Consider the following 13,543-nt stretch of genomic DNA (forward strand, 5'->3'; position numbering starts at 1 on the left):
ATTTTAATTTGACCAGAGAGGGACAGAGAAAGAAAGCTGGCAGGTCCAGGACTTGAACCATGGTCACCCATGTGGGAATCCCGTGCCCTTAAGCACAGCGCCACCTGCCAGCCCCAGGATGTGAAATTTAAAATATCCATAGTAAAGGATCTGTTCTGGAATAGTTCCGTTGTATTTAGCATATTTTTTTTTATTTGCCAGAGGGTGTTTCAACTTGCCAAAGAGAAAGAGAGGGAGAGGGAGAAAGCACCCGCGACAGGCTATGGAAATGCCACAATCCCTTCTCTCCCATTTCTCCATCCTGTCAGGAATTTGGAAACACATGGATCCAGCTGCCTTAACTGTTAGACTGGAGAGCCAGCATTTTAAATTCTAATTGCTGTTTCATTTCTTTTTTCTTTTCTTTTCTTTCTTTTTCTTTTTTTTTTGGTGGTGTTTCTTTTCTTTTCTTTTCCTTCTTCCCACCTTTCCTTCCCCTTTTCTTTCTTTTTAAATTTTGCCAGAGGGCTCATGCTGGAAGGAGGGAATGAGTGAGTGTGAGAGAGAGAAATCGAGCAAGCAAGCCAGAGATACCTCCATGGGGCATGGTCACACTGCAATTCCCTCTCTTACATCTCTCCCTCACCTTGGGACTCTGGGCATGCACGCATATGTGCCTAGCCTGTCACTTAAGCCGCTGACTCAAACCACACAGTCAGTCATGTGGGATCCAGCTGTCCCAATCTAATGCCACCAGCTGGCCCTCTTATTCTCTTTTAATTGCTAGAGAGTACATGCATTTCCCAGAGAAAGAGAGGGAGGAAGCAACCCCCTTAATGGGACGTGGTCACACTGTAATTTCTTCTCCATCCTGTTGAGATCCTAGGCATACATGCACAAACACACACAATGTTTTTCGAGCAACTGAGGCTGGTACTTGAACAGTGGTGGGCCATGTGGGATCTTTGACCTATAATCACCAGGCCACAGGGTTTGCTTTTTAATTGATGTATCTTACAGGAAAAGTAGTCATTTGCTAACAGCTTGTTTAAGTGTACATAGCTTCTCTGGTAAAAAACATTTTCTTGGAGATATTGTCAATTATGTGAAACCAGAGGTATTATTACTGATCTCTAATTCTTTCACTGTGGACTGAAATTATTCCTTTCAATCCATAGCTATAGACATTTTGGGCATAACTTGTAGAACCATGCCAAGGTTAAATGTTGAATAATAAATTTGGTAATATAGATTATAGTTCTCAGGCAAGAAAAATATTACATTTCTAAATTTTCCCTTTATCCTTTGTGCTGTACCTCTTTTTTACCTTAAGATAATATATTTTGTATCAGTGACTATCTGCTTTTGAACCTTTATTTAAGTTTTTAATAGAGAAACATTAAAAGCATTTCTTTTTTAAAAAAATAATTATTTTATTTACCTTTATTTTAATTTGACCAGAGAGAGAGAGAAAGTGAGAAAGCAAGTTACCAGGTCCAGGACTCAAACAGTGGTAGGCCAAGTGGGAGTCCAGCGCTCTTAGCCACCATGCCACCTGCCAGCCCCCATTAAAAGCATTTCTTTCAGAAGATTTTCCTTTTTTTAAGCTTTATTTTATTTATGTATTTATTTTACATCATTTTATAATCATGATAATTATTATTTATACATTCAATCATTATACATATTTAGTTTGTAAAGAGATTTTACCCAACATGATAAATGCCGTGCAGCAGGCGCATTGAGATTATTGTACACGACATCACCAACAGACAACAAGCTATATCTGTGTCCCACAAATGTCTTACTTCTCCAGTTTTCCCCAATTTCCCTTCCTGCACTCTTCCCCTCTCCCTTCCACTTTGTCCCCAGTGTCCATAACAATTTTCAGTGCTTTTATGTCCTCCAGTCTTTCAGTCTCTACCATAGAGTGTAGACAGTTGGTGTATGTTAAGTGGAGACATACAGTGTCTCTGTTTCATAGCCTGGCTTGCTTCACTCAGCAATAGTTCTTCCATGTTCATCTCCTTTCTATCAAATGGCAGGGTCTTGTTTTTTTTTATGGCTGAATAGTATTCCATAGTGTACATGTGCCACACTTTTTCAATCCATTCATCTGTTTGTGATATTTGGGTTGGTTCCATGTCTCAAAATCGTGAATGATGCTGCAATAAATATAGCTGTGTAAGTGCTTTTCTTGGATATCTAAGAGTGGAATTGCTGGATCATGTGGCAGTTCTATTTGAAGGTCTTTGAGGAATCTCCATATTGTTCTCCACAGTGTCTGGACCAATTTACATTCCCACCAACAATGTAAGAGAGTTCTCCTTTCACCACATCCCCACCAACACTTATTTTTTTTTTTTTTTTAATCTTTGCCGTTCTGACTGGGGTTAGGTGTTATCTCATTTTGGTTTTGATCTGCATCTCCCTTACGATGAGGGATGTTGAGCATTTTTTCATATGCTTTTTGGCTGTTCATATGTCTTCCTTAGACAGTTGTCTATTCAGCTCATTTTCCCATCTTTTAATTGGGTTAATAATTTTTTTCCAGGTAAGCCACTTGAGTAGAAGTTTTTATTTTCTATTGGGCTATAACTTACGTATAACCGAGTGTACATTTTTTAAATGTACGACTCTGTTTCAAGCCTCTGTTAATTTCTATTCTTTGAGGAGAATTTATCTCAAAAGTTTGCAAAACTTAGCTAGACAACTGGATGTTTATGTGCACATTAACTGTATTTACATTTAAAATGTCTACTTTTGTTTATTTTACATTTCTATGGCATTACATTCATGTTAAACATTTCATTCTTCTTGTTCTTCCTATTAGGTATCGTAAAAATTTGTCTGCTGCAAAGAAAAATGAATTGGTACACAAGGTATGAACAATAAACCTCTGTGTTAAACCATTGTTGTTTAAATACTGAATGTATATATACATGACCTACTGGTAATATGAAGGAGAGAGAGACTAGGTAATAATGACCGTCTTTTTTTCTTTTCTAATAGGCAAAATCAGAGTTTAATTTTAGCAGCAAGACTTACCAAGAATTTAATTACTATTTAACAGCCATGTTTGGTTGCCTGTGGACCTCGAGACCCTTTGAGAAAGGAATGCATCTTGATCCCAAAACCCTGGAAAAAGCTGGAGTAACAGAGTATAAGAACAGTTTAAATTTAGTCTATCACCCTTCTCTATTGAGTTATGCTGTTTCCTTTTTGCTACAGGTAAGGTTGTTTAAAGGTTGTTTAGATTTTGGATAGTAATACTATGATGGCAGAATTAGGCTATGCCATCAATGTAGATAGTCTGAATTGCAAAACATGGTCAGCAGTTTCTTTTTTTAGTACCAACTAAATTATGGGCGTTGCTCTAGGTTCTACAGATTCATTTAACTTAAGTAAGTCTATACCCTCTAAGAGAGCTAGGCCTTATAGCAGAGACAGACTTGTGAACAAATTGCTGCAATACAGTGTGGTGAAGTGATAAAAGGTACAGTAGTGAGAAAGATGGGGAAGCAACTGATTCAGTTCTACTTGGTAGAGATGCTGCCAGATAAGGATAGTCTTCTTAGAAGTGGAAGTTCTTAAAAAAAAATCCCTTAGACAAGATGGAAAGTACAGGCTAAATAATATTATAATTAGAGTATTACCTGAAGACTGCTGATTTAATGGATTGATGTCAGTATGTAGATGAGTGGTAGGCGATGTCTTCTCAGCTTTATCTTCAGTCCTGTCATTTTCTTTTCTTTTCTTTTTTTTTCTTTTTTTGGGGAGGTTTTTGCTTTAGGTGCATGCGCTTGCCAGAAAGACAGAGAGAGACAGAAAGCAAGAAATCACCCCCCAGGGCGGATGACCATGCCACAATCCCTTCACCTCCATTCTCCTCTCGGGATCTTGGGCACGCACGCACACGTGCCCAGCATGAGTTTTAAGCCACTGGGTCCAGGACGCAAACTGCGGTCGACTACGTGGGAGTCCAGCCACATAGCCATTATGCTAACTGCTGGTTCTTTTTCTGTTCTGTTCTTTTCTTTTCTTTTCTTTTCTTTTCTTTTCTTTTCTTTTCTTTTCTTTTCTTTTCTTTTCTTTTCCCTTCCTTCCTTCCTTCCTTCCTTCCTTCCTTCCTTCCTTCCTTCCTTCCTTCCTTCCTTCCTTCCTTTTTTAATAGGGCTCATGTTCTCACCACAGAGAAACAGGAAAAAACTGAGAAATCACCCCTAGTGGAATGACTATGCTGCAGTCCCTTCTGTAGTCTCTTCTCAGGATTTTTGGCGTGCACACACACATGTGCCCAGCATGATTTTCAAGCCATTGGGTATGGGACTCAAACATGGTTGGCCATGTGGGAGTCCAGCATCTTAACCACTCACTACACTACCTGCTGGCCCCTCAGCCATGTCATTTTCAACATTATCAATAACTTGGGGAGGAACTCAAATGATATACATATCAATTTCATCACTGACAAAACAGGGTGGGATTGTAAATACCCTGATAGAATCTAGTTTCAGAATTCCCTTAAAAGGCTAGAACATTAAAACATCTAAAGAAATAAAACAGTAAAAACTGTATAGGGTGAGGGAAATATTCATTGAATAAATGTTTAATACATGCAAAAAAGGAACCAGACACTATAGTAAATATAACTTGATGTTATGCTTTTAGAGCTTACAGTGCATTCAGGGAGGAAGTCATTAAGTAGACATCTTAGAATAAACAATGATGGGACCAGCAGTTAGCGTAATGGCTATGTCACTAGACTCCCATGTAGTCAACCACGGTTTGAGTCCCAGACCCAGTGGCTTAAACTCATGCTGTGTGCGTGTGCATGGATGCCCAAGATCCCGAGAGGAGAATGGAGGAGAAGGGATTGCGGTGTGGCCATCCCCCCCGGGGGTGGTGGTGGTGGTGATTTCTCGCTTTCTGTCTCTCTGTTTCTCTCTTTTCTGGTGAGCGTACGTGCCCTAAAGGAAAAAAAAAAAAAAATGAATAAACGATGCTGAGAAATTGAATAGGGAAAGTATAGTGAACGATAAAAAATATAAATTTTGGGCATTGTGGAAGTGATGCTAATCAATTTTGAAGAATGAGCATAAGTTTGTAAGACAGGAGTAGTATTTAAAATGCAAAGATAGAACAGAGGTCAGCAAATCTTTTCTGTGGAAGGCCAGATTATAAATACTTCAAGCTTTGGAGGCTATATGATCTCTGTCAAGACTACTGACACTTCACTTTGTTGTTGAAGTGTGAAGACAGCCATTGACAATCCATAAACAAATGGACATAAAAATTTATCTACAAAAATGGGCTTTAGGCTATTCCAAGTGCAGTGTATGAGGAACTTGCAGTAGAAATTGTTATAAGGCCGGAGCAGTGATTCTGCACTAAGCAGCACAATTACTCAGGGTGCTATTCCAGAGTGTACATCCCTTGGTTGCTTTCTAGTCTGAAACTGATTTAATAACTCTAGGGTGATATTCAGGATCTGCTTTTTAAATATAATGGATCTGGGGCTGGCCCTGTAGCCTACTGATTAAAGGAAGCCAAATCACACATAGCTCACCACAGTTTGCATCCCAGACTTGGTGTTGGATGCATGTTCATGTGTGCTCCATATCTTGACAGGACAGAGAAATGGAGAAGGGATTGCAGTGTGACCACGCCCCTCTGGGGGATGATTTCTTGCTCCCTCTCTCCCTCTCTCTGTCTTTTTCCAGTGTATACACACACCCTCTGACAACTAAAAGAAAAAAAAGGTAGAATAGATCTGATACACAACAAGAGTTGAGAGCCACTGAGCTAGTCTGTGGTAGGAGATGAGATTTTGAAGTGTAGTCAGGGATCAGATAGTGAAAAAGTAATACATAGGCTATCAACAATGCATTGATGGATTTCAAACTTGAATACAAATTTTATTTCTTAGCTACATAGAATTTAGCTACATAGAACATCAGCAATTTTTCTGATGTTCCTTTTGCTTTAGGACAGAGAAATGGAGAAGGGATTGCAGTGTGACCACGCCCCTTGGAGAGGTGTTTTCTTCCTCCCTCTCTCCCTCTCTCTGTCTTTTTCCAGTGTATACACACACCCTCTGACAACTAAAAGAAAAAAAAGGTAGAATAGATCTGATACACAACAAGAGTTGAGAGCCACTGAGCTAGTCTGTGGTAGGAGATGAGATTTTGAAGTGTAGTCAGGGATCAGATAGTGAAAAAGTAATACATAGGCTATCAACAATGCATTGATGGATTTCAAACTTGAATACAAATTTTATTTCTTAGCTACATAGAATTTAGCTACATAGAACATCAGCAATTTTTCTGATGTTCCTTTTGCTTTCTTTTCTTACCTTCATAGCTTGCTTGATTTATCAAACAGCATATATAAAACTGTTTGAAATTAATATTACAATAATAGGAGATTAGTAGATGAAATTTAAATTGTTTTCAGTTCTTTTTTTTCCCTTCAACTAAATCCTTCAAAATATGTACAGTGCGGGAACCAGCAGTTAGCGTAATGGCTATGTCACTGGACTTCCACGTAGTCGACCGCGGTTCGTGTCCCGGACCCGGTGGCTTAAAACTCACACCGGGCGCGTGTGCGTGCATGCCCAAGATCCCGAGAGGAGAATGGAGGAGAAGGGATTGCGGCGTGACCATCCCCCCTGGGGGGTGATTTCTCGCTTTCTGTCTCTCTGTCTCTCTCTGTCTGTCTGGCAAGCGCACGCGCCCTATAGCAAAAATCTCTCAAAAAATATGTACAGTGCATATTCTGTATTTGTTAAAGAACTATTTTTATTTAACTTTATTTTTTAAATTTCTTTATTTTAATTTGACTGGGTTGGGGGTAGAGAGAGAGAAAGAAAGAAAGTGAGAAAGCAAGCTGCCAGGTCTGGGACTCAACCGTGGTTGGCCATGTGGGAGTCCAGCACCCTTAATCACGTCACCTGCTAGCCCCTACACTGTATTTTTACAGACAGGTGTATTTGGTTTGGTTTATTTTCTTTTTTTAATTATTTAATTTTATTTATTATTATTATTTTTTAAATGGCTATAGGGTACATGTGCTCATCAGAGAGAGGGGAAGTGACCAAGTCTGGACCTGAACTGCAGTCTGCCATATGGGAGTCCAGTGCCCTAATCACCACACTACCTGCTGGCCCCTGTTTTCCTGTTTTTGAGATTACTTTTTTCTTTTAAATTATAGGTAAAGTGCCTGTTTATTTATTTAGTTTGCTATTAGGGCACACGCACTCACTGGAGAGAGAGAGAGTAAGCATCCCCAGTCGGGGATGACCACACCACAATCCCTTCTCCATTTTCCTCTTGGGACTTTGGACACACACAAATGCTACTTGGCATGATTTTTTTAAAAACTGTATTTTATTTCGTGAGGGAGGACACTCTCAACAGAGTCTTGTTATGCCTCAGTCACCTTCCTATATAGCCTTCTAGCCAGGGAAATACACCCAGCATGTATCTAGTTGACTCAGGATCCAAACCCATGGCTGAACCTGTGCTTTCAACTGAATCAGTTGACTACTGCCTGCATCAAAGTGGCTGGGCCCTTTTTTCCTTTAGATTTGATTTGATTTTTGAAATATATAAAGCATTTACATATTCCAAATTCTAAACTGAAAAATCTCATTTTCATCCTTGTCCCTTCTTTCTTCCTTCCTCCTCTTCTGCCTTGAGGTAGCCATTTTCATTGATTTTTGTCTTTCATATCCATTGTTTTCTTTCTTTAAACTTAGTAAACATTGTTCCTAATCTGTGATAATTCCAACATCTGAGGTTTTTGTTTGTGTATATATGTGTGTATTAATATTTTCTTTGTATATATAATTTTTTTGAGAGATTTTCACTGTAGGGCGCGTGCGCTCGCCAGACAGACAGCGAGAGACAGAGAGACAGAAAGCGAGAAATCACCCCCCAAGGGGGATGGTCACGCCGCAATCCCTTCTCCTCCATTCTCCTCTCGGGATCTTGGGCACACACGCACATGCGCCCGGTGTGAGTTTTAAGCCACCAGGTCTGGGACACGAACTGCGGTCGACTACGTGGGAGTCCAGCGACATAGCCATTACGCTAACTGCTGGTTCCCTGTATATATAATTTTGATTCCAACATGCATATATATTAATTTTATGTATACACACACACACACATACACACACACACACACACACATATATATATAATTTTGGTTTTTTGCTATGGGGCACACGCGCTTGCCAGAAAGAGGCAGAGAGACAGAGAGAGGGAAAGTGAGAATGCACCCCCTAGTGGGGGATGGCCATGTCAGTCTCTTCTCTACCATTCTTCTCTTGAGATTTTGGTCACATACTATCACATACCTGGCTTGTTTTTCAGGCTGCTGGGTTGGGGAATTGAACTGTGTAGTTGGCTATGTGGGATCCAGCCTCCTTAACTACAATGCCATAGACTGTCCCCCTTCCTTTTTTTAAATAACACTTTTCATTATGGAAAATGTCACAGATACAAAAGTGTAGTTTCTTTTTTCTTTTTCTTTTTTGGAGAGGTTTTCGCTATAGGGCGCATGCACTCGCCAGACAGAGAGAGACATAGAGACAGAAAGCGAGAGATCATCCCCCAGAGGGGATGGTCACGCCGCAATCCCTTCTCCTCCATTCTCCTCTCGGGATCTTGGGCACACACACACATGCGCCTGGCGTGAGTTTTAAGCTACCAGGTCTGGGACGCGAACTGCGGTCGACTGCATGGGAGTCCAGCGACATAGCCATTACGCTAACTGCTGGTTCCCAAAAGTGTAGTTTCTTTTTTTTATTAACTTTTTTCTTTAGAATCTTTTTATGTGCTTATTTGCCAGTTGTATGTTTTCTTTGGAGACGTATTTTTTTAGACCTTCTGCTCATTTTTTATTTGAGTTATTTGCTTTGTTTATTACTGAGTTACAAGAGTTTCTTCTATATTCTAGATGTAGGTCCTTTATCAAATGTGTGGTTTGCAAGGCTTTCTTCTATGGGCCGTCTTTTCATGTTTTTGTTAATATCATGTGATTCATGAAAGTTTTTTATTTTTGATGAAATCCAGTATATAATTTTTTAATTTCATCTCTGGTGTTTTTGTTGCCAAAGCTAAGAAGTCATTGTCTAACCCAAGGTCATGAAAATTTACTCCTGTATTTTAGCTAAACTTTTATAGTTTTAGCTCTTATACTTGGATTTTGATAAATTTTGAGTTAACTTGATTATGGTGTTATATAACGTTGTGTGGGTGTGTGTGCATGTGTGTATGGATGTATGGATGGCTATTCAGTTGTCCCAACAGCATATCTTGAAAAGGCTATTCTTGCCTCATTAAAATGTCTTGACACGTTTGTTGAAAATCAGTTGACTATAGATGTATGTGTTTATTTCTGGATGCTTGATTCTATTTCATGGATCTGTATGTCTGTCCTTAAGACTAGTATAAAACTGTTTTGATTAGTGTAACTTCATAGTAATCCTTGAAATTGAGAATTGTAGGTCTTCTAACTTTGTCTTTTAAAGATTGTTTTGACATTCTTCTTGTGTTTGTTTTTTAAATTTTTGCTATAGGGCACATACGCTTGCTGTCGAAGGGGAGAGGGAAAGTGAGAAAGCAACCCCCAGGGGTATGGCTACACCACAGTCTTTCCTCCTCCATTCCCCTCTCAGAATTGTAGGTATACGTGCACACGTGCCCCGTGTCTTTTCCAAGCTACCAGGATCAGGACTCGCACCACACAGTCGGCTGTCTGAGATCCAGCTGCCTTAACCACCGTGCTACCAGCTGGCTCTGGTTTTGTTTTTTTTTTTTTTTTTTCCTCCTTAGTCACCCAGAGGACATGTGTGCTTATCAAAGAGAGAGAGGAAAAAAACACCTTCAATGGGGTGTGGTCACACTACATTCCCTTCTTCATTTCTTCATTCTGTTTTTTTCTTTCTTTCTTTTTTTGGAGAGATTTTGCCATAAGGTGCATGGGCTCATCGGATAGAGAGAGAAAGAGAGCAAGCGAGATAGGACCCCTAGGGGGGATGGCCAGGCTGCAATCCCTTCTCCTCTCGGGATCTTGGGCACGCACGCACACACGCCCGGCGTGAGTTTAAGCCACCAGGTCTGGGACTTGAACCGTGGTCGGCTACATGGGAATTCAGCGATATAGCCATTACGCTAACTGCTGGTCCCCATTCCTTCATTCTGTTGGAATTTGGGACACACATGCACATACACCTGGAGTGTTTTTCAAGCTTCCGGGGCTGGGATTTGAACCATAGTTGGCCATGTGGGATCCAGCTTCCTTCTATCACTAGGCTATGTGACCTACCCTGCTTTAGCTACTCCTGTTACCTTGAAATTCCATGAGAGTTTTAGAATCAGTTTGTCAGTTTTCTACAAAGAATCTAGCTAAGGTCTTGGTAAGTAATTCCAAGTGAGTGTGTGTGTGTGTGTGTGTGTGTGTGTGTGTATTTATGTATGTGTGTGTATATATGTATATATATATGTGTGTGTGTGTGTGTGTGTGTATTATTGTGCCCCTAGAGAGATTTTTGCTATAGGGTACTTGCACTCACCAGAGAGACAGAGACAAAGAGACAAAAAGCAAGAAATCACCCCCAAGGAGGATAGCCACGCTACTGCCCCTTCTCCTCTCAGGATCTTGGGCATGCATGCACCAGCACCCTGCATGAGTTTTAAGCTGCTGGGTCTAGGACTCGAACCATGAAGTCAATCATGTGAGATCCAGGTACCTTAATCTCTGTGTCACTTGCTGGTCTTACATCTTACAGTTTTTTAAAAAGTTTATGTTTTTATTTCTTCCAAGAAATAGAGAGAGGACCACTAACAATCTCCCCAAAAAAAGTTTCACTTGGTGGATCTTTTGTGTTGTTTTAGTCTCAATTTTGTTTACTTCTGCTTTGAATTTATTATTTCTTTCCTTTGAATTTTAGGTTTAGTTCTTGCTTTTTTAGTTCTTTGGGGCATATCTCAGTGGGTTGTTTTAGATGTTGTACCATAAGTCCTTTAAGCCTAATTTATTTCTTTTATTTTTTTCTTTCTGACTTTGTGATTTCAACTAGTCTATCTTTGAGTTCACTGGTTCTGCTGAATCTTTTTCTGTTGTTGAGGTTCTGTGCTGTATTTCTTTGTTTTATTTCCTAAAATTATTTCAATCTTTTAAATTTCCCTGATAAATATCAGAATTATTTGGGGCTAGCAGGTGGCATAGTGGTTAAGGCATTGAACTACATGGCTGACTGCAATTCAAGTCTTAGACCTGATGGCTTGGAAAATCACACCAGGTGCATGTGCATATATGCCCAAAATCCCAACAGGAGAATGAAGGAGAACGGAGTGTGGCATGGCCATCCCCTCTGGGGGAGATTTCTTTTTCTCTCTTTCTGTCTCTCTCAGGGAAGTGTATGCACCCTAGGGCAAAAACCTAAAAAAAAAAAAACCTGACTTATATTTCTGTTTCTTGTTTGTTTGGTGAGGTCATAGTTCCCTGTTTGTTATTTCCTGTGGACATACATCTGTTTCACATTGAAGGGTTAGGTATTTATTGCAATCTTTGCTGCCTATCTTGGTTTGTTTTGAATTTTCTAAAGTGTATGTTCAGAGCTCCTGTGCATATTAACTGTTGCCTTAGACCAAGATGGTAGCCTCCTTTTTGATATTAGCTGATACGTGAAGTTCTCATGTTTGTCACCCAGAGGATTGGATCAGATCTCTTTGCCCATAATCACTGCCTCCTTTTCAGCACTAGATGGAGTTCTTTTTGCCAAAAATCACTGCCTCCTTTTCAGCACTAGATGGAGCACTAAGGCCAGATTTGCCTATGATCTCTCAAAGATTCAGAGTTCCCACTCAACTGGGGAATGGGGACAGGACACAAAGGGCACTGGCTGTATGGGAAGGCTGACTGGGACTTCGTGCTCGTGGGACCTGTGGAGTGCACGTCCTTCAGCTTGGCGCTGTGAAACAGCCTCTGTTTGTGCCAGATAGAGAGCTGCTTTTGCATTCCCTTTGCTGAGCCCATCTCCTCTCTTCATCTCTAACTGACTTTAGGAGTTTTAACTGTATAGGTACTCAAAATGCTTTCTGTGAGTTGAGGCAGAAAGAATTGTCCCTCAGAAAACAGTGGTAGGAGGGACCAGCAGTTGGCATAATGGCTATGTCGCTGCACTCCCATGTAGTCAACTGCGGTTCGAGTCCTGGACTCGGTGACTTAAACTCACACCAGGCATGTGTGTGTGCGTGCCCAAGATCCCGAAAGGAGAATGGAGGAGAAGGGATTGCGGCATGGCCATCCCCCCGGGGGTGATACCTCACTTTCTGTCTGTCTGTCAGTCTCTCTCTCTCTTTCTGGTGAGCACACGTGCACTATAGCAAAAAAACTCTCCAAAAAAAAAAAAAAAGGAAAGAAAACAGTGGTAGGGAAGCTGTCTGCCCCAGTCTCACTTTTTTTTAACTTCAGAAACTGAGTCTGGGGGATTTTTTCAGCACAGTAGTTGACTCCTTAGGGCTTGGGCTTCCCAGTTAGAAAGGTCTATTTACTTTCTCATCTGCTCTAGGACTTACTACCCTGCAACCCAAGGGATTGTCACAGCTTCAGTATTGATTGAGCTCTGGGATACTCTGGGTGTTTATTTTACCATTGGATCATTGTTCATGTTTGTTTGTTTGTTTGTTTGTTTGTTTTTGTGAGTGAGAGAGGGGTGGGATATGTCGTCATCCACCATTTTGAATTAAAATTTTCTGTATATAAAATTATGTCCAGTGCAGAGAGAGTTTTAATTCTCCCTTTCTAGATGCCTTTTATTTGTCTTGGATAACTGTACTGCCTAGAACTTCAAGTACAGTGATGATGGAAAGTGGCAATAATGGCCATTTGACCATAGGAAAAAAACTTAACGTTTGTCACCAGTATGATGTTAGAGATTTTTATGGATGCTTTTCATCAGGTTGAGGAAATTCCCTTCTATTTCTACTTTCTTGAATTTTTTAAAATCACGAGTGGATTTGAATTTTATTAAATGCTTTTTTTGTATCTATAAACATGATCATGTGGTTTTGTCTTTAATTTGGTTGGTAGTATGATGTGTTAATGTAATAGATAAACAGAGCTGATATATTAATGTAGCATACCATATCAATGGAATAGATTTAGATGTTTAGCTCTACATTCCTGGGATATATATGGTTCTAGAGAACAACTCCTTTTAGATGGTGCTAGATTTTGTTAGTAGTTTGTGGAGGATTTTTTTTTCTTTTTTTTGGTCTATTTCATAAAGAATGTTGATTTTTCTTTGTAACATCTTTGTCTGGTTTTGTTTTCAAGTTACTATTGAGATTTGTGAAGAATTGGCATTAATTCTTCTTTAAAAAAATTTATTTTATTTATTTATTCTTTTTTTTTTTTTTTTTGGAGAGATTTTTTACTATAGGGCGCGTGCGCTCGCCAGACAGACAGAGAGAGACATAGAGACAGAAAGCGAGAAATCACCCCCCAGGGTGGATGGTCACGCCGCAATCCCTTCTCCTCCATTCTCCTC

At 40.0% G+C, this 13,543-nt stretch overlaps 1 protein-coding gene across 1 annotated transcript in view; it reads left to right on the forward strand.

The window, feature by feature from the left end:
* The window catches only part of CENPI (centromere protein I), a 70,878-nt gene that overhangs the window by 49,223 nt on the left and 8,112 nt on the right, over window positions 1-13,543 (forward strand). Inside the window, exons 19-20 of the mRNA XM_006164857.3 lie at window positions 2,813-2,861; window positions 2,992-3,210. Coding sequence (XP_006164919.1) covers window positions 2,813-2,861; window positions 2,992-3,210 — 268 coding nt within the window. The remainder of the gene's footprint in view (window positions 1-2,812; window positions 2,862-2,991; window positions 3,211-13,543) is intronic.

This window comes from Tupaia chinensis, unplaced genomic scaffold (assembly GCF_000334495.1).
Source record: "Tupaia chinensis unplaced genomic scaffold, TupChi_1.0 Scaffold143746_1, whole genome shotgun sequence".
Lineage (NCBI taxonomy): Eukaryota > Metazoa > Chordata > Mammalia > Scandentia > Tupaiidae > Tupaia > Tupaia belangeri.